Genomic DNA, 25,580 nt, shown 5'->3' with positions numbered 1-25,580 from the left:
ACTAACCCCCTCTTTTACAAAGGTGTGCTAAGCTTTTACGCACACGCAAATATTAGCACGCGCTAAACGCTAACGCGTGCATGTTATCCTATGGACACGTTAGCGGTTAGCACACATGTTTAGCGCGTGCTAAATCCGCGCTAAAACGCTTAGCGCGCCTTTGTAAAAGAGGGCCTAAAAGATATGCATTCGTTATTATGGCCACCCCTAACCCCCTTTTAGCCATTCATGTTACTTATACTGCTGGCTGTCAGGGTAGCGACACTTCCATAAGCTTAAAATTGTACTTGTGAGACACAGACGAGTAGGAAGAGCCTCCAATATCTTTAAACATTAATATTTCCTAGTGAACAGCATGAAAGTCTGCAATACATTGTTCAATACTACTCAAAATGTTAAAAGAAAATTGCAAGAGTATAAAAAGGAGGCATCAAGATGATATTTCGGGCCTAAGGTTAGGATCTTTGTGAACTGAAAACAAGTCAGGCAAAGCTTGCCAACAGCTATATGTATGCGCTGGCCAAACCACAGGGGGGGAAAAAAAAGCAACTTTACGTCTGATTAGGAAAAAAAAAAGATCCATGCTACAGAAGATTCAGAAAATAAAGGGAAAACAAATCAAAGCAAAGCAATCTACACATCTGAAGCAAAAGGTCTACAGAAAAATGACAGTCCAAGGGGACAGCAATGTTGACCCTACACACACTTAACATGACTTGTTCATCTAGCCACATATTTAAATGTACTGGATTTAAGGAGAAAACTTAGGGCTCCTTTTACGAAGCTGCGGTTTTAGCATGCGTTAATGCCTCCACTGAGCTGGCATTAGTTTTTTCCGCGTAGCTAAAAACACTTCCGCAGCTTAGGTAGCCCTTAGGTAACTTATACTTAGTCCTTGCTTGCCCTTTCCAGCGCAATGCAAGTTAGGAATTAACAGTTTCCAAGATTTTCCATGTGTTTGTTAAAAATACTCAATCAGCCAAAACCTGTTCTCTCAGATGAAGAGGCACAGACTGATGGCCGTGCATATATACAATCTCAGAGCAAAGGAACTGAAGACAGCAAAATTCAGAAAAACAAAAGGCTGTATTCAAATCCCACATGAGTTGTGATGCATTTTTTTTTTTAAACCAGCAAGTCACATGAAAACCCAAATACTTAGGGGCCCCTTTTATCAAGTTGTGCAACAGGTTTCTAGTGCAGAGCCTTGGCGGTAAATGCTCTGACACTCATAGAATTCCTATAAGCATCAGAACACTTATCGCGCCGGCCTGCGCTAAAAGAACCTCTAGCGCAGTTTGATAAAAGGGGGGGGAGGGGTTAATGAGATACATGAGAAAGAAACATTTTTAAGTAAGAGATGTTTTTAAAAAGCTACCTCTGCTTTCTGAGGTCCTGGGGAAGGTTGGTGGCTTTCTCGATTGCATAGACATCCACCCAGTAAAGACGTGCACCTCGCTCCCTGTCCAAGACAGCGGCAGTCTGGATTACACCAGTATTACGTCCAATCGTGAACAAACGACCCACAGTTTTTTCTTCACAACGCACCGAAACAATATAATATTCCACTAGGGCCTCTGAACCCCTTGGGCTGGCTGCTTCGATAGATATCACATTGGTACCAACTGGTTCTCCTTCTTTCAAGACAGTGACATATTTTGGTTGAGTAAAAACAGGTCCATCAAGTCCTTGAAGTATGACAGTCAGTTCGGTTGTTGATGCTTTTCTTTCAGGTCCAAGGTCAGTGGCAGACACTATGAGGTGATAGGTAAGATGTGAGGGCAGCATAACAGATGCCACCCTCAAATCCCCACTGTAACGATCCAGAAGAAAGGTTTCAATGTCTCCATTAATTATTTCATATTCAACTTCCCCATTTGGTTCTTCGTCAGGATCAAAGGCTATAATTGTAGTTAGAACTGAACCAATCACAAGTGAGGGGTCTGCAGCCAGGGCATTTTGTGATACAAATGTTGGAATATTATCATTGAGATCTGTGACTAAAATTGTCACATTTTTCAAAGTAAATCGTCTTGATTCCATGGGAACAGCCTGATCACTGGCTTTTACAGTTAATTCAAAGAGATTAGCAAATTCCCGATCAATTTCAGCACTGGTAAATATTATTCCTCTGATTTCATCTATGACAAAGTGGTTACCCCGGGGCATCTGCTGAACAATTTCATAAGTTAACAGTCCGTTAATATCTGCATCAGGATCATGGGCAGTAACAGATATGACTGAAGTACCAACAGGAATGTTCTCTGTAACAGATTTAAAAATATCCCCAGGTGGAAAACTAGGTGGGTTATCATTAAAATCTCTAATGTGTATTACCACAGATATTGTAGAAGACCGAGGGGGCTGGCCATTGTCTTTTGCTGTTATATTCAGTTTGTAAAGAGATTGTGTCTCAAAGTCTAACTTCTTTGCAAGAAAAATACTGCCAGTGGTTGGACTGATGCTGAAAGTCCCATGGTTGTTAGTCCCTGTAATACTGTAATGAAGGTCAGCATTATCCCCGGAATCAGAATCTGTAGCTGTGACTGAGGACACGAGTTCACCAATTCTCATGTTCTCCAAGACATCCGCAAAAAGGGTAGCTTTAGGGAAGGAAGGAGTGTTGTCATTTTCATCTAAAATATCAATGCTCAATGTACAGGTAGCGGTTAAGGGTGAGACTCCAGAATCCACTGCCTGAATGATAAGGGAATAAGAGGCCGTGGCTTCGTGATCCAGCCTGCCCATTAATGTCACTTGGCCCGTTTCACCATCAATAGCAAACTGATTTTCTTCGTTCCCCTTAATAACAGTATAATGAACTAATCCATTATTACCTTCATCAACATCTGAGGAAGAAACTCTTAAAACATGTGTCATGTTAGCTGCTAATTCCGATATGGTGGCTTGATACAGATCTTTAGAAAATTTGGGTGGATTATCATTAATGTCACGAATGTACACCTGTACAGCTGCCTGATCCTTTAGAGGCTTTGGCAACCCTAGGTCTGTTGCTGTCACTGTAAAGCTGAACACTGCTGTCCCCCTCTGTCTCACAAGAGACTCTCTGTCAAACTGATGAGTGCTAGTGATTTCCCCAGTAACTGTGTTTAATTCAAAATTGGGTCGCATCGTTTCAAAAGCATACATCACTTGGCCGTTTGCTCTGAAGTCTTTATCCACAGCTTTGATCCTACCAACCAAATGACCCCTCCCAGGCTGCTCCTCTTCAAAATAAAAAACATAATCAGTGCTGTTAAACAATGGCCGATTATCATTTACATCTTCCAGAATTATTGTAACATTCACAGTAGCACTTAGTGGCTCTACAGCTCTGTCTGAAGCAACAATTCTCAGAATGTACGTGTCTTGCAATTCACGGTCCAGTTCGCTCTTAACATATAGTTGCCCATCAGGAAATATTCCAAAAGCATCCCCAGGATTTCCTTCAATGATATTATAAATGACGTCCCCGTTTGCCCCCGTGTCTTTGTCAGATGCTTGCACTTTAAAAAACCTGGAGTTCACAGGTTCAGACTCTGGAACGGTAACTTCATAGGAAAGCTGGCCAAACACAGGCGGGTTATCATTTACATCATGTACAGAAACTGTTAAGATACAGCTAGAGGAGCGCTGTGGTACTCCCATATCAGAAGCCAAGATCTCTACTTGATAGTAACCCTCATTGATGTCTACTGGCCCTGTTAAACTCACAGAACCATTGTTTTCATTAATGGCAAAGAGTTCCCTGGGATTCTGCTTCAGGCTATAGAGTATCACGCCATTGGCACCTTCATCTGGGTCTACTGCTTTGGCATGAAACACCATGTGCCCTGCCTGCCAATTTTCCACTACATTCACCGTTTCCACTGCCTGCAGAAAGTGAGGAGAATTGTCATTGAGATCTCTCACAGTGATATTAACCATGGTCTCACCAGTCACAGCCCCACCATTAGCCACCACTTTCAGCTGGTAAAAGGAGAGCTCCTCTCTGTCTACCACACCGGCTGTGCTGATTTGACCGGTTGAGCTGTCAATAAGGAACGTGCCCTGTTGGTCCCCTGTGGTAATCAGATAAGTGATGTTGGGTTGAGGTCCAAGGTGGAGGCGAACACCGTCCCTACATGGTATCCCACCGCTACATTTTCAAAAATGACAAAAGCATAGGAGCTCTGGCTGAAAGCAGGGGGGCTATCCTGAGTATCCAGCACGGTGATGGTGACTATGGCAGGGCTGGGGGACTGCAGGTTGCCCCCATCCAAGGCTGCCACCTGCAGCTGGTAAGCCATGCGCTCCTCACGATCCAGGGCAGCACGGGCGGGGTGATGAGGCCGGTGTGGGCATGGATATGGAAATGAGACATGTCACCAGCCGTGATGCTATAGCGGACAGTGCCATTGGGGCCCAGATCGGGATCCGTAGCGGTCACAGTAGCCACAGGCGTACCAGCAGGCTCATTCTCTTGGATACGAGCAAAGTACTGCACGGGATAGAAGAGGGGGCTGTTGTCATTGATGTCCAACAAAGTGATGTGATGGTAGCAGCAGAGGAAAGTGGTGGGGTGCCCCAAGTCAGTGGCCAGCACAACTAAGCAGTAGTGTTCTTGTTGCTCACGGTCCAGAGGTGTGTGGCGGTGCTAAGGCGGCCTGAGATAGGGTCAAGGCGGAAGGCGGTGCCAAGCAGCTAAAGCGGCTGTGTCAGGCTCAAAAATATAGCGCACTGTGCCATTGTCTCCCAAGTCGTTGTCGGTGGCTTGCAGGACAAGGAGTGGTGTGCCGGCAGGGGAGTTCTCGGGAAGCGCCAGGCTGTAGGCGGAATGTGAAAAAGTGGGTGCCTGGTCATTGACATCTAGGATTGTGATGAGCAGCTGCGCATAGGAGACCCGTGGCACGGGCCCACGATCCTGCGCACTGATGTTGAGTGCCACCTCCGTAGCTGCTTCACGGTCCAGCAGCACACAGCTGGTTACCAGTCCAGTGCGCTCGCTGATGGTGAACCAACCCAACTCGTTGCCCGCCACGATAGCGTAGCGCAGGTGCGCATTGGGGCCCGAGTCACCATCGGTGGCAGCCAGCCCATGCACATAACTGCCCACGGGCAAATCCTCACGCACCTGCGCCCGGTAGACGGCATGCTCAAACTCGGGCGGGTGGTCGTTGACATCGTTGATGTAGATAACGAGGCTGGCCACCGAGGAGCGGGGGCGGGGACGGCCCCCATCCGACACGGCCACGGTGAGGTTGTAGTGCGGGATGCGCTCGCGGTCCAGCGCGTGCGCCACTTTGACCAGGCTGAGGTTGGGCACCTTGGAGGGCTGCACCTCGAAGTGGCCCTGCTCGTTGCCGCCCAGAATGGCCACCGACAGGTTGCCGTTGGCCTCGGCCGAGTCGGCATCGGTGACGGTGAGCAGGGCCACCACGGTGCCAGCCGGCGCGTTCTCGTCCACGGAGGCGGAGCGTGAGGTGGCAGGGAAGTAGCGGAAACCTGACGACGGGGTCGTTGTCGTTGACGTCGGTCAGGCGCACCAGCGCCTCAGCCCGGCCCGAGAGCGGGGGCGCGCCACCATCGGTGGCGCGCAAGCTGAGCGTGTACTGGCGCCTGCTCTCGAAGTCCAGCGCCTCGCGCACCGTCACCAGCCCCGTGCGCGCGTCGATGTGGAAGGGGGCCCCGGCCCCGCCCTCCTCCTCCACCAGCTCGTAGCGCACCTCGGCGTTGGCGCCCTCGTCGGCGTCGGCGGCGCCCACGCTCAGCACGCTGGCGCCCGGCGCCGCGTCCTCGGCCACCTGCGCGCGGTACTGCGCGCGCTCGAAGGCGGGCGCGTTGTCGTTGGCGTCCGTCACCGTCACGTTGATGAGCAGCTGGCCGCGCCGCCGCGGCTCGCCGCCGTCCTCCACCTCGAGCAGCAGCTGGTAGCGGGCGGCGCGCTCGCGGTCCAGCGCGCCGCGGCTGACCAGGTGCAGGAAGGCGCCGTGTCCGCTGGGGTTGAGCGTGACGTCGAGGCCGAAGAGGCCGAGCTCGTTGCCGCGCGCCAGGCGGTAGGAGCGGTGGTCGACGCCGTTGGCGCCCGCGTCGGCGTCCGTGGCCGTGTCGAGCAGCACCTGACGCGCGCCGGCCGCGTCCTCGCGGAAGGCCACGCGCACCGAGGCGTCGGGGAAGACGGCGCGTTGTCGTTGAGGTCGAGCACGGCCACGCGCACCTCGGTGGGGTAGGTGGGCGCGCTGGAGAGCACGAGCAGGTCGAGCAGGTCGCCGGGCAGCCGCTCGCGGTCGATGGGGGCGCGCGTGCGCAGCGCGCCCGTGCTGCCGTTGAGGGCGAAGAGCGCGTGCGGCTCGCTCAGGCGGTACGTGAAGCCCGGGCGCGTGGCGATGCTGCCCACGTAGGTGCCGGCCGGCTGCTCCTCGCGCACCTGGAAGAGCTGGCGCGGCTGGGCGCCGCAGAGCGACGCCAGCAGCAGCAGCAGAGCGGCGCGAGCCCACCGCCCCCCCTGCATGGTGCCCGCTCAGTCCGCCAGGAGCAAATCGACATGGAGCGCGAGGCGGCAACTGTACATCCACATGAGGTGAGTGGCGGCGCGAGGCGCTCGGGCGCCCACTTTCGCCTTTGCCTCTGGCTCGGCTGCTCCGCTCGCAGCCTGTCAGCGGCGGCCCCTCCTTCCCGCGCCGCTATTGGCCGAGGGCTGCCGAGAGAGCCGCCCTCGACCCCCATTGGAAAGAGCCGAGCCCCCCTGCTAAGGGGGGGGGGGGTGAAAGTTGCCTTTGCAACTTTGCTTCAAATGCATGCAAAACAATGGTTACTTTTCTTCTATATTCTTTTTTTTCTATTTATAACATTTTATTGAAGAAATGCAATAAATGCATAATAATAGAATACAGTAAAATTTACCTTAGACTAGCAAACGATCATAAAACTTCTACAACAACACAAACATAGGCATGACTACTCATACAAGTAGAGTGGAATTCCACTCTGCTTGTTGCATTTTGTGTCTGTGGTGATGTTTTTTTCCCCCTATTTTTTTCTTGTCTTTTCTTTTCTTTACTCATACAAGTAGAAATCCAGTAGATGGTATGATTGCTTCTTATTGCAATCTAATCAGCACAACTTTTTCTCCTCCTTTTCAGGGCAGGGGCACAATGTCACCAAACCAGGTCGTTTTCTATGCAAAGAATGGTCTCGATCGCAATTCACCCTTCAACTTGCATCCCTTTCAGAAAGCCTCAGTGGCTTTGCAGCAGACTCTTAAAGCAGCAGTTTTGTGCATCATGTCTGTATTACCATACTGAAGCCATTGCTATGAAAATGACAGCAGAAAGGTTTGCTGCTGGTTTTTCTTAAAACACAGGGGGATGGGGGGGGCTTCACGCATTTCTTTGTTTAACGAAAGGGCTCGGCTGCTGCTGAGCAAATATTCAGTCACGAAACCTCAGCAATCTGCTATTTCCTCAGCTCTTTCATAATAGTTCTGGAAATAGATATGTGGCTACCAGTACCTCGAGTGCTTTACAGTTTACCTTCTTTCCCTACCCTTTAACTTTTTGGCTTCACGGTGTGTAAAGCCTACAGCGCCTGGGGCTGCACAATCAGTTACTGACTTCAAATGCTGGTAAAGAGAGCCCTCTCCTGGTCAAGTTAAAAGAAAATATCACAGTAGATGACTTTGGGGTACAATAAGTGCAAAGCCTTTTTGCCTATTGGAGATGAACATAAGAATAGCCTCACGGTGGCCAATCCAGGTTACTAGTACCTGGTCAAAACCCAAGGAGTAGCAATACCGATCCAGGGCAGACTCAGTCAAACAAACAATAAGGGCAATAATCTCTCAAAACTGAGAGCAGAGTGATCAAAAAAGCAGTGAACAATGTAAACAATGAACACTCAGTATCAAATATAAACAATTATGTACAACTGATAGTGAATCAAAAATGCTCAGAGAACCCGCAAGCTCAAGATAGGTTTGCTGTTTCAGACCACTTAACTAGTGGTTTGTTATTTTTTACAATTGGGCTCCCTTTTGCCCCGATCGTGTCGGGGAGTCGGGGGGGCAAGAGGGCTTGAGCTCACTCTTGCCCCGATCGATGTCGGGGGGTGCCGCGGTTTTGACTGGGGCAAGAGGGCTTGAGCTCCCTCTTGCCCTGATCGAGTCGGGGAGTCGGCGGGGCAAAAGGGCTTGACGTCAGAAAAAGGGCGGGACCGCCGGAAGAAGCAGCGCAGGCGCGAGGCTCACAGAAGGGCCGGGACCGCCAAGAGGAAGCAGCAGGACTCCGGTAGGAGCTTCTACATGATGGGGGGAGGGGTTCGGGAGGCTGTGGGGTGCGAGCGTCCTTCAGTGTGCGTGTGGGAGTGCGTGCGAGCGTTCCTTCGGGGTGGGGGTGCGTGCGAGCGGTCCTGCGGGGGGGGGTGTGAACTATGTAAAAACATTTTTGTACAACGCGCTCACACGTTATAACGCGCAAGGTTATGCACGGTTTGTAAAAAACTGTGTATAACGCACGCATTATATGCGTGAAAATACGGTAATCCTGCATGAAATGCTTGTACTTGTGAAAAATATGCCCTATGCAAAACTCTATATGTACATTCTTTCCAAATATATCCTGTAATAATTTTAGGCAAACGATGAATAGCTTGACTGAAATCTTGAAGTGATAATTTAATTCCTAATTCATCATGCCATTTTTGTATAATATTCTCATATGTTCTATTTGGGATCAAGCTCCACCACAATTTATGTAATAAAGATACCGAAATAGGAATATCATTACATTGATTAAAAAAGTTTAAAATCCTTTCATGTACACCCAATGAAAAAACCCCCTCTTATGCTTTGATTCACGTAATGTTGTACTTGCATATATCCGTACAATGACCCTGGAACCACTTCCAACAATTAAGGAAAGTTCTGGAAATCTACGTAATCTCCCAGACTCATCTAAAAGCTGAGCAATAAAATTTAAACCCCTTTATTTGCCCAATGTGTGAAGGTAACATTAGTCATACCCGGAGAGAAAAATCACTATTTCCTTGAATAGGCAAAAAATCTGTAACAAATTGATTAAATTCCCATAATTTCAATAATTTATTCCATACCAATCTTAAAGGAATCAAAATAGAATTACCTTTTAAATAATCTGGTAATCTTGAAATTGGCACTTGAATCAAAAATAATAAATGGTAAGGGTGAAGAAATGCTTTTTCAAATGACAAGGGGTAAATGAATTCATCCTCTAAAACCCAATCCCTTATATGTCGTAATAATACAAGTCCAATTATAAATACGAATATCTGGAAACCCTAAACCTCCTTTTATACCCGAACCCAGTAAAAAATCAAAAGACAATTTAGATTTTTAGCAGCCCAACAAAATTTTATAATTAATTTATAACATTTTATTGAAGAAATGCAATAGATACATAATAATCATCAGATTTCCCTCCCTACCCCTAGAATGCAAGGTGACATAAAACATCAAATAATTAATATTAAAAAAAAAAAATTTATATACTAATATAAAGTATTAAGAATCGAACTTCTTGCTTTCCGAGGATAATTTTTGTATATAAGGATCCCAGATTTTTAAAAATAATTGTGTTCTTTTAGGAAATTTACGAACCTCAAAAACCTCAAATAAAATTAAACGATGGAATTGATTCCTCCAATGCCAATAATTTGGAGGATCAAAATTTTATAATTAAAGTTCGTAATTTCTGCCAAACACCATTATTTAATACCAAAGGGATCATCTGGAAAACATAAAGCTATTTTGGAAAAATAATCATTTTAAATAATGCAACCCTACCCTCCAAAGATAAAGGTAAATTCTGCCATTTTTGTAATTTTAGTTTAGTATAATTAAGCAAAGTTGGAATATTTACCTCATATAACCTTTTAGGATTCACTGGTAAATAAATACCTAGATATTTGTGACAGGGAAGCTCCTGTCACCAGTTTAAACCCGGTTTTAAATCCTGCCATGCAAAGGGCTATCCCTATTCCTAAGCCCAGGAAGCTGCCCATTAACCCTGTTCCTATTACAAAGATGCCAACAGGCAGGGCAAGGCAGAGAGAGAAGGGCAGAAACCACAATATCTGATTTAGGGCACTATAATCCCTTTTATAATTCCCTTGGGCAGTTCTCCAGTAAAGCCTCTGGTAAAGAAAACTAGCCCAGGAAGGGGTTAAGGAAAGGGGAGGAGCTGACAGGCAAGACGAACCCAGAGGGAGAGTGGGAATGAGCCTGCAGCATAAAACCAACACACCTGGGAACACTCAGGGGAACTCGGGAACTGTAAGAGAGAGACTGCCGTGTAGAGCAGGAAGGAAAACAGTTGGGAGTTTGCTTTCCCAGTCCAGGGCTAAAAGAACGGGCTGTCCTACAGCCCTCACGAATTAACAAACTTCTGGCTTCCCAGGCAGAAGCTCAAGGGAGGAGAAAGGCTTCCAGAGCAGGGCTGGCCGGTAGCTGCCACTGAAGGGAATTCCTATCCAGCCTCAGAGAGCGGGGAGTCCCTAATGGAGATAGATATAGAGGTCTCTGAAGGAAGTGAAATGGAGTGCAGTCTGGCAGCCTGGGATCTCCTATCTAACTCCAGTCAAATAAGTTAATGAATGGGGGAGGGGAATGAAGGTTGTTCTTTCTCCCTTAGGCAGGACTGTAAGGAAGTGTGAATGGGTCAATTAGAGCCCAAGAGATAGGCCTTCCAGAGAGAGTGAAGGAGGTGGGAACCCTAATTAACTTCCAAGAAAAGCCTGAAGGAGAATTCAGTGACCTGACTTACATAGCCCTGAATAGGGGAACTTTTGGGTGGGGGACTTACACCAGTCAGAAAAGGGTGGATGGTTCCCCAGCCCCTACCCTAGGAGAACAAGGGTAGTGGGGGCATGGTACTTCAGGTGGGAAAAGCTTCCTGAAGTATCCACAGGCACAATTGATGAAACTGAAGAAGGAAAAAAAAACGTTTTTGTTTATTTGTGGTTTATGTGCCTGAACAGCAGTCTGGACTCTCTTATAAAGGAGAAGCATTGCTGATATATTGTTTGTTTCAAGTCCACTCAGCCAAGAGGGACTACTTGAGTCCCAGTGCCTTGAACTGGGGATAATAAAAAGAAAAACCTGAACTTTACCAAGTGAGCAGTGTATTGTACTTTCTACTGGGATTATCCAGCGGGAGTCCTCCAGGGAGCGCTCCGTCCTGCGCCTGGGGCGGGAGCCGGGTTGCCAGCGCTAGGCTTATCCCTGGCCCCGCCACAGAGCGAATTATGGTAGCAGTGGTGGGATGTAGCGCCACCCACAGGCTACTGCTGGAACAGTGGAATTTTTTGGGGGTTTTCCAAATTTTGTTTGAAGAACTGACTAGTGCTGGGAAAATTACACTGCTTGTTGATAGTGCAAGAACTATTGCCTTGATTTTGAGGAATTGCAATACTGCTTGGTGCAGGTTTTTTGCTGCACAAGTACTGAAAGGACTGAGACCAGTAACTTTAAGTTTCCGGTGGATTACAGGTTTTTTTTTTGAGTTTTGGACAGTGAGTACTAAAGTCTCAATTTTGTTGGAGTGTTGGTGGGGTCTCACAGAGGTGTTGCTGGAGGCGTTGCTACTAGACCGGAGTGAGCCAAGCTGCATCCTGGTGGATAGGCGATCAGAGGAACAGTGTCCTCAGAGAGGGAGACCGGATCCTGTATTGGAAAAAACCCAAAGGCGCAGACTCATCAGTGCCTGAGGTAAGGGTACCTTAGGGTGCTGGTGAGGGATTCTGAGTGAAAGGTTTCCTTTCCGGGAAGGGAGAGGGGAAAGGTGCCCAAAGAGCCACACTTGGTTTGTGTTCTCGTTTCCTTTCCTTCCAGATGGAGTCGGTCAAGCCTACAACAGCGTGGGAGGTCGAGTGGCGACAGCTTGCAGAGGTGATGTGAGAGTCGGTGCGGACACAGATGGACCTGTGGAAAGCAGATCAGAGTGCCCAACAAACCCGTCATGCCGAGCTACTTCATATGCTTGGAGAACAAGTGCAGGCCATTCACAAGCTAGCACAACGGCAAGTGACTGAACCAACCACCAGCGCCCCGGTAGGAGCTTCCTTTGGGGAGCCTATTAGATTCAATAAGCTAGCACCGGAGGACGATATTGAGGATTTTTTATTAGCTTTTGAGCGGGTGGCTGGGGCATCCCACTGCCGCAGGACCAGTGGGCAGTAAAACTTATTCCATGTTTAGCAGGACGAGCGCTAGAGGCTTACCGAACTTTGAATGCTGAGCAAGCCTCGGACTATAAGTGCTTAAAAGAGGTCCTATTAGAATACCTTGGACATACCCCAGAACAATATAGAATGCAGTTCCGGGCCCTGAAAATGAAGCCTGGAGAAAGACCTAAGGCCCTGGCTCAGAGGCTTAAACGTCTCTGTGAAAGATGGTTAACCCCTATCTTCAAAGTCTCCCGGCAGTAATAGCAGAGCTGGTGAGAGAACAGTTCATGAAGCAGTCCCGGGTTCTTTACGGACTGGTTAGCAAGGCAAGGAGCTCCAACCCTGGATCAAACTGTTGCTATTGCTGAAGCCTTCCTGGAGGCTCAGGTCCCCTCTAGAACCCAAGGGTCTAGGCGAACACCCTGGAGGAAACCTCACGGATACGGGGGTCCAGTCACACCACCCCGAGTAGGTATAATCAAAGTACCTCCAGGGATCTAACCTTTCGCTGTTTCTCCTGTGGGAAAACGGGCTACCGGAGCACGCAGTGTAAAGGGAAGATGAACCTGGCTAGTAGGAAGGAATCCCCAGGCCCGAGGGAAGGGAGGGAATACTTTCTGCCAGTCAGGGTAGGGGGAGTGCCGGCTACGGCTCTATTGGACTCGGGGGCGAATCAGTCTAGTGTCTCTCGGGCCTTATGGAGGGCCATTAGGAGGAAGAAAGGAGGGCAGGTAGATAGACCTAGAGGCATATCCAGGATTCAGTGTATGCACGGCACGACCATTCCTTATGAGCTACGGACCGTTTGGTTGGAATATGGGGGAAAAGGCAGCCCATAGAGGTGGCAGTAATGCCAACACCTCCCTATGATCTCATATTAGGGAGAGAGTGGGCAGGCTTCCAGGAATGTATGAGGAAGCGGGGAAGAGATGTCCTGGTCTAGGCCTAATGAGGAAGTGGTAAATCTGGGGCTTGCTGAAAAAGCCGAGAAGTAAGATTGAAGTTTGTGCAGCTGTCTAATAGGGCGAGACCTCCCTATAAGGCTACGAGTTAGGCCGCAGGCTTTGATTTAAGTAGTGCCCAAGAAAGAGTAATACCCAAAGGAGGTCATAAACACAGATTTACAAATATCTTTACCCTCGGGTTGCTACGGTAGAATAGCACCCCGATCAGGATTAGCACTTAGGCATGGACTATGTGTAGGGGCAGGGGTAGTTGATCCCGACTATAGGGGGCCCCTAAAAATACTCCTCTTTAATTTAGGGGAGGAAGATTATCGAATAAAGGAAGGAGACCGAATAGCCAACTAATTTGTGAAAAAGTTTTCCTTCCAGATCTGCAGGAGGAGAGAGGTTAGAGGATACGGGCCGAGGGAACCAGGGTTGGGGTTCCCACCGGGGTGGATGAAGCTCAAACCTGGGGAAAGAAGAACGCAGACATTCTGTCACGACTAGGGGAAGGGATAGAACACCTGCCCAAGGATAAAAGGACTGATAGTGTTTTGAGGGGGGGGGGGGGTATGTGACAGGGAAGCTCCTGTCACCAGTTTAAACCCGGTTTTAAATCCTGCCATGCAAAGGGCTATCCCTATTCCTAAGCCCAGGAAGCTGCCCATTTAACCCTGTTCCTATTACAAAGAGCCAACAGGCAGGGCAAGGCAGAGAGAGAAGGGCAGAAACCACAATATCTGATTTAGGGCACTATAATCCCCTTTTATAATTCCTTGGGCAGTTCTCCAGTAAAGCCTCTGGTAAAGAAAACTAGCCCAGGAAGGGTTAAGGAAAGGGGAGGAGCTGACAGGCAAGGACGAACCCAGAGGGAGAGTGGGAATGAGCCCTGCAGCATTAAAACCAACACACCTGGGAACACTCAGGGGAACTCGGGAACTGTAAGAGAGAGGACTGCCGTGTAGAGCAGGAAGGAAACAGTTGGAGGTTTGCTTTCCCAGTCCAGGGCTAAAGAACGGGCTGTCCTACAGCCCTCACGAATTAACAAAACTTCTGGCTCCCAGGCAGAAGCTCAAGGGAGGAGAAAGGCTTCCAGAGCAGGCTGGCCGGTAGCTGCCCCTGAAGGGAATTCCTATCCAGCCTCAGAGAGCGGGGAGTCCCTAATGGAGATAGAAACATAGAAAAAGCGGCAGAAAAGGGCTATAGCCCACCAAGTCTGCCCCATTCCAAGTATCCTCCCCCCTGAGTTTACTCCCTTAAAGATCCCACGTGAGTATCCCATTTTCTCTTAAAATCCGTCACGCTGCTGGCCTTTATCACCTGGAGTGGGAGTCTGTTCCAATGATCCACAACTCTCTCGGTGAAGAAATACTTCCTGAAGTCGCCATGAAACTTCCCTCCCCTGATTTTTAGCGGATGCCCTCTGGTGGTTGAGGGTCCCATGAGCCGGAATATATCATCTTCTGACTCGATGTGCCCCGTGATATACTTATACGTTTCAATCATATCTCCCCGTTCCCTTCTTTCCTCAAGTGAGTACATCCGCAATTTCTCTAGTCTTTCTTCATACGTGAGATCCTTGAGCCCCAAGGACCATCCTGGTGGCTGTTCGCTGTACCGACTCGATTCTCAGCACGTCCTTTCGGTAGTGAGGTCTCCAAAACTGAACGCAGTACTCTAAGTGAGGCCTCACCATGGCTCTGTACAACGGCATCATAACTTCAGGTCTCCTGCTGACGAAACCTCTGCGGATGCACCCCATCATTTGTCTTGCTCTGGAGGAAGCCTTCTCCACTTGATTGGCAACCTTCATGTCCTCGCTAATGATCACTCCTAGATCGCGTTCCGCTGTGGTCCTAACCAAGGTTTCACCATTTAGTACATAAGTTCTACGCGGGTTTCTCTTTCCCAGGTGCATTACCTTGCATTTTTTAGCATTGAAGCCAAGCTGCCAAGTAGTTGACCATTGTTCCAGCAGCAGTAGATCGTGTGTCATATTATCAGGTAATAAGCTTCTACCTACTATGTTGCAAAGTTTGGCGTCGTCGGCGAACAGCGATACCTTTCCCTTAAGTCCTTGCGTCATATCTCTTATGAATAAGTTGAATAGAATCGGACCCAGGACCGAGCCCTGCGGCACTCCACTTATCACGTCCGATGCTTCAGATGGGGTACCGTTCACCACTACCCTTTGATAGATATAGAGGTCTCTGAAGGAAGTGAAATGGAGTGCAGTCTGGCAGCCTGGGATCTCCTATCTAACTCCAGTCAATAAGGTAATGAATGGGGGGAGGGGAATGAAAGTTAACGTCTTTCTGTGCAGCGTTCTTTCTCCCTTAGGCAGGACTGTAAGGAAGTGTGAATGGGTCAATTAGAGCCCAAGAGATAGGCCTTCCAGAGAGAGTGAAGGAGGTGGGAACCCTAATTAACTTCCAAGAAAAGCCTGAAGGAGAATTCAGTGACCTGACTTACATAGCCCTGAATAGGGGAACTTTTGGGTGGGGACTTACACCAGTCAGAAAAGGGTGGATGGTTCCCCAGCCCCTACCCTAGGAGAACAAGGGTAGTGGGGGCATGGTACTTCAGGTGGGAAAAGCTTCCTGAAGTATCCACAGGCACAATTGATGAAACTGAAGAAGGAAATAAACGTTTTTGTTTATTTGTGGTTTATGTGCCTGAACAGCAGTCTGGACTCTCTTATAAAGGAGAAGCAATTGCTGATATATTGTTTGTTTCAAGTCCACTCAGCCAAGAGGGACTACTTGAGTCCCAGTGCCTTGAACTGGGGATAATAAAAAGAAAAACCTGAACTTTACCAAGTGAGCATGTATTGTACTTTCTACTGGGATTATCCAGCGGGAGTCCTCCAGGGAGCGCTCCGTCCTGCGCCTGGGGCGGGAGCCGGGTTGCCAGCGCTAGGCTTATCCCTGGCCCCGCCACAATATTTAAAATAATTTTCTATCCACTTTAAGGGAAAATCAGGGCCCCATTCTCTATTAACTTATCATTGGTCGCTAACGCTTCAGATTTGTCCATATTTAATTTAAAACAGAAAAATCTCCATATTCTTTAAAACATTCTAATAATGTTTGCAAAGATAAACTAGGATTAGTTATATGTACTAGAATATCATCTGCAAAGCAGCAATTTTAAAAGTAAAAGCCCCTATATTTACCCCTTTAATATCATCAGTTAAAACAATATCCCTAATTAATGGACGTTAAAATAAACAACAAAGGGGATAAAGGGCAGCCTTGCCTCGTTCCTTGACTTACTGGGGAAAAAAATCTGAAGAATTCCCATTTACATAAACTCTAGCTTGTGCATCTGAATATAAAGTTTCAGTCAAACCTCGGTTTACGAGTAACCTGGTTTACGAGTGTTTTGCAAGACGAGCAAAACACTCGGGCAAACTGTAACTCGCAAACCGAGCATTGACTCGATTTGTGAGCCCCGACCCGATCGTGGGAAACCAACAGTATTGCTCCCCCCGAGGCCACCAGCGTTGCACCCTCCCTTCACGATCATCTCCTCCCCATCTAGTGACCGGCACTGTCCTTACCCTTGTGCCACCGGAGTTAGAAAGGGCCCTGCCGCGAGTTTGCTGCTGAGCCTTGAGCATCTGCGCATGCTCAAGGCCTTCTGGATCTCATCCTCACCGAGATTCTCATGAGACTCGAGATCTCATGAGAATCTCGGAGAGGGGTGAGATCCCAGAAGGCCTGAGCATGCGCAGATGCTCAAGGCTCAGCTGCAGACCGGCAGCAGGCACTTTCTATCACCGGCGGTGCAGGGGTAATGACAGGGCCAGTCGGGGAGGGGGGGGGGAGAGGCGATAGCAGCACCGGTGGCCTCGGGTGGAGCATGGGAATCGTGGTGCGTCCGGCAGGAGTGAGCCAGCACCTGAGAGTCCAGCAGAGGGGGTAGTGGTATCTGGGGGGGAGGGGTCAGCGTCCAAGAGCAGCAGAGCCAACAGTGTCCAGTCAGACTTGGCAGCGGCGGTTTGCTTACAGTCAGCACCGCCTGCAGTGAGAGGCAGCGAACAGCAGCAGAGGAGGAGAACTGGAGGAGCTGCGTGGATAGGTCTGTGGCAGAGGCAGCGGTGGAGGCGTCCCTAATGGTAATTAAGTTTTTGGGGATGTAGAACGAATTGTTCAAGGTTACACTAACTGTTATGGGAAAAGTTGCTTTGATATACAAGTGTTTTGGTTTATGAGCATGCTTCTGGAACGAATTATGCTCGTAAACCAAGGTACCACTGTACAAGCTTTTCATGCAGGATTAGTTAATTCTCCTATTTGTATCAAATGTGAAAAAGATTCTAATACTTTATCTCAGCATTTTGGAAATGTCATCTGGTTAAATCTTTCTGGTCTGCCATCCTATTATTTTTACGGTCATTATGGAATTGTCAATTGGTTGAATCTCCAAAAGGGGTGTTATTTGGTAAAGCAGCAGCTTGTGGGGTTTTTGGACAGGATAGATGTATTCTATTTCAAAAGGCATGTATGATTGGTCATAAATGCATATTGCAATAGTTGGTTACAAAAAGATCCTCCAAGTTATTAGCATTGGAGGAATCAATTCCATTGTTTAATTTTATTTGAGGTTTTGGTAGGTTCGTAATTTCCTAAAAGACACGATTATTTTTAAAAATTTGGGACCCTTATATATAAAAATTATCCTCGAAAGCAAGAAGTATGATTCTTAATACTTTATATTAAATTTAAATAAATGTTTTTTTTTAATGTTATAACATTTTATTGAAGGAATCAAACAAATACATAACAATATGATACAAAAAGACATTCCTTACAATAAAATTCACAATAAAACATTTGCATAAAACATTTTTATCATTCCTCCAAAATATATGTTAATATATCTAAACTACTTTTCCCCTATATCCCCCCTCTCCACTCCCATACTATATATTAAAATCATTCCAATTTCCCTCCCTACCCCAGAATGAAAGGCGACACAAAACACCAAATAATCAAAAAATATTTAAATAAAAATAAATAAATACATTTTTTAAAAAAACACATTTATTTAAATCTAATATAAAGTATTAAGAATCATACTTCTAGCTTTCGAGGATAATTTTTGTATATAAGGATCCCAGATTTTAAAAATAATCGTGTTCTTTTAGGAAATTTACGAACCTCAAAAACCTCAAATAAAATTAAACGATGGAATTGATTCCTCCAATGCCAATAATTTGGAGGATCTTTTTGTAACCAATATTGTAATATGCATTTATGACCAATCATACATGCTTTTTGAAAAAGAATACATCTTTCATGTCCAAAAACCCACAAGCTGCTGCCTTACCAAAACAACACACCTTTTGGAGATTCAACCAATTGACAATTCCATAATAACCCCAAAAATAATAGGATGGCAGACCAGAAAGATTTAATCAGATGACATTTCCAAAATGCATGAGACAAAGTATTGGAATCCTTCTCACATTTGATACAAATAGAAGAATTAACTAATCCTGCATGAAAAGCTTGTACTTGTGAAAAAAATGCCCTATGTAAAACTCTATATGTACATTCTCTCCAAATATATCCTGTAATAATTTTAGGCAAACGATGAATAGCTTGCCTAAAATCTTGAAGTGATAATTGAATTCCCATTTCATCACTCCACTTTTGTATAATATTGTCATATGTTCTATTTGGAATCAAACACCACAATTTATGTAATAAAGTTATAAATTAATTGTGCTCAAACAAAATCCTATAATTCTAAACAAAATATATGAATAAGTCCTGTTTAAAAAATTTATTTTGAAGGATGATAAACATTTATTAGAAGTTAATATGGTCAATTTAAATGTAATGACTATTTTACTGTGTTATATTATTATGTATCTATTGCATTTCTTCAATAAAATGTTATAAAGTAAAGATACCAAAATAGGAATATCAATACATTGGTCAAAAAATTTTTAAATCCTATCGTGTACACCCAATGAAATCCCCCCTCTTATGATTTGATTTACATAATGTTGTACTTGCATATATCCATACAATGCCCCTGGACCACTTCCAACAATTAAGAAAAGTTCTGGAAATCTACACAATCTCCCAGACTCATCTAAAAGCTGAGCAATAAATTTAATCCCTTTATTTGCCCAATGTCTAAAAGTAACATTAGCCATATCCGGAGAAAAATCACTATTTCCTTGAATAGGCAAAAAATCAGTAACAATTTGATGATATTCCCAAAATTTCAATAATTTATTCCATACTAATCTTAATGGAATCAAAATAGAATTACCTTTTAAATAATCTGGTAATCTTGACATTGGTACTTGAATCAAAAATAATAAATGGTAAGGGTGAAAAAATGCTTTTTCATATGACAAAGGTAAATGAATCATCCTCTAGAATCCAATCCCTTATATGTCGTAATAAACAAGCCCAATTATAAATACGAATATCTGGAAACCCTAAACCTCCTTTTATACCCGGACCCAATAAAAAATCAAAAGACAATTTAGGTTTTTTAGCTGCCCAACAAAATTTTATACTTAAAGTTCTTAATTTCCGCCAATCACCATTATTCAATACCAAAGGGATCATCTGGAATACATATAACCTTTTTGGAAAAATTATCATTTTTTTTTTTTTTTCTATATTATTTTTTTATTTTCAAATTTTACATAAAGTGTACAAAATATTAAAATACAATTGATAAATACACAATATCACTTTTATATCTAATACATTATATTCTAAATGTATTTTATCCCCCCTCCCTCCCCCCACCCTTCTATTACTTTTCAATCATACATTACATATTGTATATCATATTATAGTCTGTTATGTAAAATTATTTTTACTGCCCTCCCTCTATGTGTGTCACAAAGAAGATATTTAAAAGAAGAAAAGAAGAAGAAAAATTCTACTATTTATTCATTGCAATATTTTGTCAATGGCCCCCATATTTTTATGAATTTAGTATATGTCCCTCTTTGTGTTGCTATTGTTCTTTCTATTTTAAATATATGACATATTGTATTCCACCAAAATGTATAATTTAGGTTATTATAATTCTTCCAATTTTTGGTTATGTGCTGAATGGCAACCCCTGTCATAATTAATAAAAGCTTGTTATTTTCTGGTGAAATTTGATTTTTTTTCCTCATCATCATTCCAAATAATACTGTATCATATGATATTGCTATATGATTTTCCATCAATTTATTAATTTGTGGCCAAATTGAATTCCAAAAACTTTTAATGTAGGGACAATGATATAGTAAGTGATCTAATGTCCCTGGTTCCAGATTACAGTGCCAGCATTTATTGGACTTAGAACTGTCTAATTTTTGCAAACGTGTTATTAAAATTATTAAAATTATCATTTTAAATAAAGCAATCCTACCCCCCCAAAGATAAAGGTAAATTCTGCTATTTTTGTAATTTTAGTTTAATATAATTAAGCAAAGTTGGAATATTTACCTCATATAACCATTTAGGATTCCCCTGCAAATAAATACCTAAATATTTAAAATACTTTTCTGTCCACTTTAAAGGAAAATCTGGACCCCATTCTCTATTTAATTTATCATTGGTTGCTAATGCTTCAGATTTATTCATATTTAATTTAAAACCAGAGAAATCTCCATATTCTTTAATACATTCTAATAATGTTTGCAAAGAAAAACGAGGATTAGTTAAATGTACTAGAATATCATCTGCAAATGCAGCAATTTTAAAAGTAAAAGCCCCTATATTTACTCCTTTAATATCATCAATTAAAATAATATCTCTAATTAAAGGATCCAACGTTAAAATAAATAATAAAGGGCAGCCTTGTCTCGTTCCTTGACTTACTGGGAAAAAATCTGAAGAAATCCCATTTACATAAACTCTAGCTTGTGCATTTGAATATAAAGTTTTTATGGCTTCTTGAAAAAATCCTGTAATTCTATATTTAGTTAAAACTGCAAATAAAAATTCCCATCTAACCCTATCAAACGCTTTTTCAGCGTCAAAACTAATAAGTAAGGAAGGAATGTTTTTAAGATGTACCCATTCCAAAGAAGACAAAATTGATCTAATATTTTTAACCGCCGTTCTTCCTTTAACAAACCCTACCTGAGGTTCAGCAATTAAATCTGGTAATATTTTTGCTAATCTATTACCCAAAATTTTTGCTAACAATTTTATCTCATAACATAAAAGAGAAATTGGCCTATAAGACTCAACTCTCTTAGGATCCTTTCCAGGTTTTGGAAAAACAATAATTTGTGATTGTCGTAAAGTTGGTGATAACAATTTTTCTTTAATTTGATTATTAAACATAGAAACTAAAGAGGATGAAATATTTTTCCCCATTATCTTATAAAATTCGGCCCTATATCCATCCAATCCTAGTGCTTTACCCAATGGACTGTTGCTGAATAGCTAGTAGTAGTTCATCTTCCCCTATCGGACAATTTAAATTTCTTTGGTCATTCTCGCCTATACAAGGTAACGTTAAACTAGATAAATACGTATCACTAAATAGACCATTATCATGACTAGAAGCAAATAAGGAAGAAGAATAATTTTGGAATTTTTTTTACATATATCTGATTCTTTAGAATAAATTTGTCCTTGTGATGTTTGAATTTGTAAAATTCTATTATTACTACTAGCACCTTTAACTAAATGAGCCAATAATGCACCAGTCTTGTTACCATATTTATATAGTTTATATTGATAATATTTGACTGATTTAATAGTACGTTGATGTAAAAGTTCATTCAATTGTTGTTGGATTGCCAATAAATTTGCATTATTATCCTCCGTAGGATTTCTAGCATGACGACATCTAATCTGTATTAATTGTTTTTCTAATCTCAAAATATCTCTATCTCTTGCTTTCTTTTTCTGACTTGAGAAGGCAATAATTTCCTCCCTCATAACCGCTTTAGCTGCTTCCCAAAACAAAGTTGGATTTTCCCTATGTTGTTAATTATTAATTTGATAATTATTCCAACATCTAAATATATGCTCCTTAAATTTTTCATCATTATATAAATCTAAAGGAAACCTCCATTGTGGTGTACACATAGAATCAGATGTTAAAGTTAAAATAATCCAAACAAATGCATGGTCTGATATCTCTGTGGGCCCAATACCCGTCTCATGTATCTTCGAAAAAAAGTGTATCAGAACAAAGAATATAATCAATTCTAGAATGAGTATTATGTACCCTAGAACAATGTGTATAATCCCTATCTAAAGGATGTAATACCCTCCAAATATCCAATAAATTAAGAGAATCACATAATAAAGGAACCCCTTTTGATACATCAAGTTTATCTGTCTTTCTTAGAACTGATTTATCTATTCCTGGGTCTGCCACCCTATTAAAATCACCCCCTATAATTAAAGAACAAGAGTTCAATTGAATTAGGTTATTCAATAAAACAGCAAAAAAAATTTTGTCATAAATGTTAGGAGCATATAGGTTACAAAGTAAAAATTCCATTCCATTAATTTTAACTTTTGCAATTATATATCTTCCCACTGGATCAACCTGAATATGTATTTTTTCTACTACCACAGACTTATTAAAAAGAATAATTACTCCAGCTTTTCTATTAATAGCAGGAGCTTCAATATAATCTCCTACCCACCAAGTATGAAGCTTAGCATGTTCCTGTGCATTCAGATGTGTTTCCTGTAAAAATACTATTGTAGCCTTATGCCTATTTAAACTTTGCAATATCTTCTTCCTTTTAATAGGAGATGAAATCCCCCCTACATTCCAAGATATAAATTTTAAAGACATTTATTTACCTCACCTTAAAAGATATTGCAAAGATCCTTAATAAAATCCCATCTAATAATGGAAACTGTCCCAGCCACCAGTCCCCATTAAATAATAATAAATGTGATTCATATTGAAATATATATTATCCCAGGACAAGCAGGCAGCATATTCTTAACGTATGGGTGACGTCACCGACGGAGCCCCGGTACGGACCTTTTTAACTAGAAAGTTCTAGTTGGCCGCACTGCGCATGCGCGAGTGCCTTCCTGCCCGACGGAGGAGTGCGTGGTCCCCAGTTTCTTCGTTTCCGTGGAGCAAAGAAGACGCGTGTGCTTTCAACGGCTGTTGAAAACTCTCTTTTTGCCTTCCCGCTCGCGCTTTTTTTGATCTTTTTTCTCATTTTCCCTTCCGGATTCTTTTTTTTTTCTACTAAAAAAAAAAAAAAAAAAAAATTTTTCTCTAATTTTTCTTTGTTTTTTCAACCGGCCCCGGCGGGGCCTGTTGTAATCATACAGACCTCCGGGTTTGATTTTGCGGAGGCCGTGTTTCCCTTCATGCCCCCCCAACCGGGCTTCAAGAAGTGCCAGCGGTGTGCACGCCCGATCTCCCTAACGGACCCACACAATTGGTGCCTGCAGTGTTTGGGTCCAGAGCATCGGGCTGACACTTGCACCCGCTGTGCTACTCTCAAGAAACGCACACTTAAAAACCGGCAAATCCAGCAGAATCTCCTCTTCGGCACCAGTTCTGCCATGGATCCGGCCCCGACGTTGACGGCGCCGCCTAAATCGGCACCGACCACATCGACACCGCCTGACCCTTCTTCGGGGTCGATAGCGCCAGGTAATAAAAGATATTGCAAAGATCCTTAATAAAATCCCATCTAATAATGGAAACTGTCCCAGCCACCAGTCCCCATTAAATAATAATAAATGTGATTCATATTGAAATATATATTGTGTAATATAACATATAGTCACCTTCCATTCTAATCTCCCTCTTAAATAACCCTCCCTAATCAAAACCCTATTCCCCCCATCCCATTATCCAATCCATCATCATCCCCCCCACCTCCATATAAATCCACCCCAAAATATCTTTCCCCCTTTGACCAAAGACAGATAAACCATCTAAAATCATTGCTATGATTTCCTTACTCTTCCCCCAAATCCAACCTCTATAATACTCATATCAAAGAAAACATTTAATTAACAATTCAACAAAAACAATCCATCCATGTAAAAATAATAATAATGATGATAATAATAATAAAAAATATTAAAATCTTCCACTTTTTCATATTTAAAAAAAAAATAATAATAATATAAAAAAAATAAATACATAATAACAAAAATTTAAAAAAAAAAACAATAGCTTTTTAGATCAAATACTTATACAGTCTTTTAAGACAACCATTTAGTTCCAGTTCTAAACCGCCATCTTGTAAACAAACATCAACAGTCATTTCCTCTGGAATCAGATGATGAAGCTCAATAAATTGATTAGCTGCTGAAATATCTGTAAAAAAGTATTGTTTGCCAAGATGACTCAATCTTAACTTTGCAGGGAATAACAAAGAAAATGGAACTTTTGCTTTAGCCAGACGTGTGCATAATGTAGTGAAAATTTTTCTTTGAGACACCACTTTAACTGAGTAATCCTGGAAACATAATATCTTTTGTGATTGATACATCAGTTCTTTCCCTGACCGAATATGTCTTAATATCAGTTCTTTGTGAAAGTAATTCAATACTTTTTTTATAACCACACGAGGTTTTTGATTAAAATCTCTTCTTGGCCCCAATCTGTGTGCTCTTTCAATTTTTAAAGAATCAATGTCCTTGGGCAAGCTTAATTGTGTGGTTAACCAAGTTTCCAATATACTTCTCAAATCTTTATCTAAGATTGTCTCTGGAAAACCGACAAGCCTTAAATTATTTCTTCTATTACGATTTTCCAAATCATCAATTTTTTCTTCTAGTACTTTACAAGTGTCTTTTAGAAGTTTATTTTCAGATTTGAGATGTACTACATCACTTTCAATTGAATCAATCCTCATACCAATTGCAGCCACATCTCTTATAAGATCATTCATTTTATCTCCCATTTCCAGAATTTTTTCCAACACTGGCTTTAACTTCCGGTCCAATGATCTTTCCACCGACATTGATATCTCTTGCATAATCTCCGTAGCAGTCCATATAACTTCAGTTTGTGGAGTTGCCGTTACTCCCTCCGCCATCTTAAGTTCACTACGAGATTTATCTTTGTCTTTTCTATGCGATTTCGCCGCCATAAAGTAGTTTCACAAATCCAGAATAGTATATAATAATTCAGACTATATTCGCAAAAACCTTTGATATTAATGCAGTAAAAAAAACTACATAATACCGCTGATTAGAGACCGATTTAGGAGAAGTGAAGCGGGAGCTGAGCAGTTCAACAGCCGCTCAGCATCATAGCACTCTCGCGCCCCACAATTTTTCTTTAATTTGATTATTAAACATAGAAACTAAAGAAGATGAAATATTTTTCCCCATTATCTTATAAAATTCGGCCCTATATCAATCCAATCCTGGTGCTTTACCCAATGGACTGTTGCTGAATAGCTAGTAATAGTTCATCTTCCCCTATTGGACAATTTAAATTTTTTTGGTCATTCTCGCCTATACA

General features: G+C 43.2%; 3 protein-coding genes across 3 annotated transcripts in view; all 3 read right to left on the bottom strand.

Moving 5' to 3' along the window:
* FAT4 (FAT atypical cadherin 4) overlaps nt 1-1,490 on the bottom strand; it is a 320,456-nt gene extending 318,966 nt beyond the window's left edge. Inside the window, exon 1 of the mRNA XM_033938757.1 lies at nt 1,379-1,490. The gene's annotated coding sequence lies outside the window, so the exon portion shown is untranslated. The remainder of the gene's footprint in view (nt 1-1,378) is intronic.
* LOC117357747 (protocadherin Fat 4-like) lies at nt 1,271-4,651 on the bottom strand. The gene has a single exon (XM_033938792.1). The coding sequence runs from the start codon at nt 3,925-3,927 to the stop codon at nt 1,375-1,377; it is 2,553 nt and encodes an 850-aa protein (XP_033794683.1). The 5' UTR covers nt 3,928-4,651; the 3' UTR covers nt 1,271-1,374.
* Nucleotides 4,625-25,149, bottom strand: LOC117366731 (protocadherin Fat 4-like). The gene is given in 3 exon segments (XM_033958490.1): nt 4,625-5,308; nt 5,310-6,662; nt 24,892-25,149. Coding segments are annotated over 3 exon segments (2,262 nt in total). The 3' UTR covers nt 4,625-4,657.
* Nucleotides 25,150-25,580: the final 431 nt, after the last annotated feature.

The sequence above is a fragment of the Geotrypetes seraphini genome, chromosome 1 (assembly GCF_902459505.1).
Source record: "Geotrypetes seraphini chromosome 1, aGeoSer1.1, whole genome shotgun sequence".
NCBI classification, from domain to species: Eukaryota; Metazoa; Chordata; class Amphibia; order Gymnophiona; family Dermophiidae; genus Geotrypetes; species Geotrypetes seraphini.
This window is presented reverse-complemented; position numbering and strand designations above follow the sequence as displayed.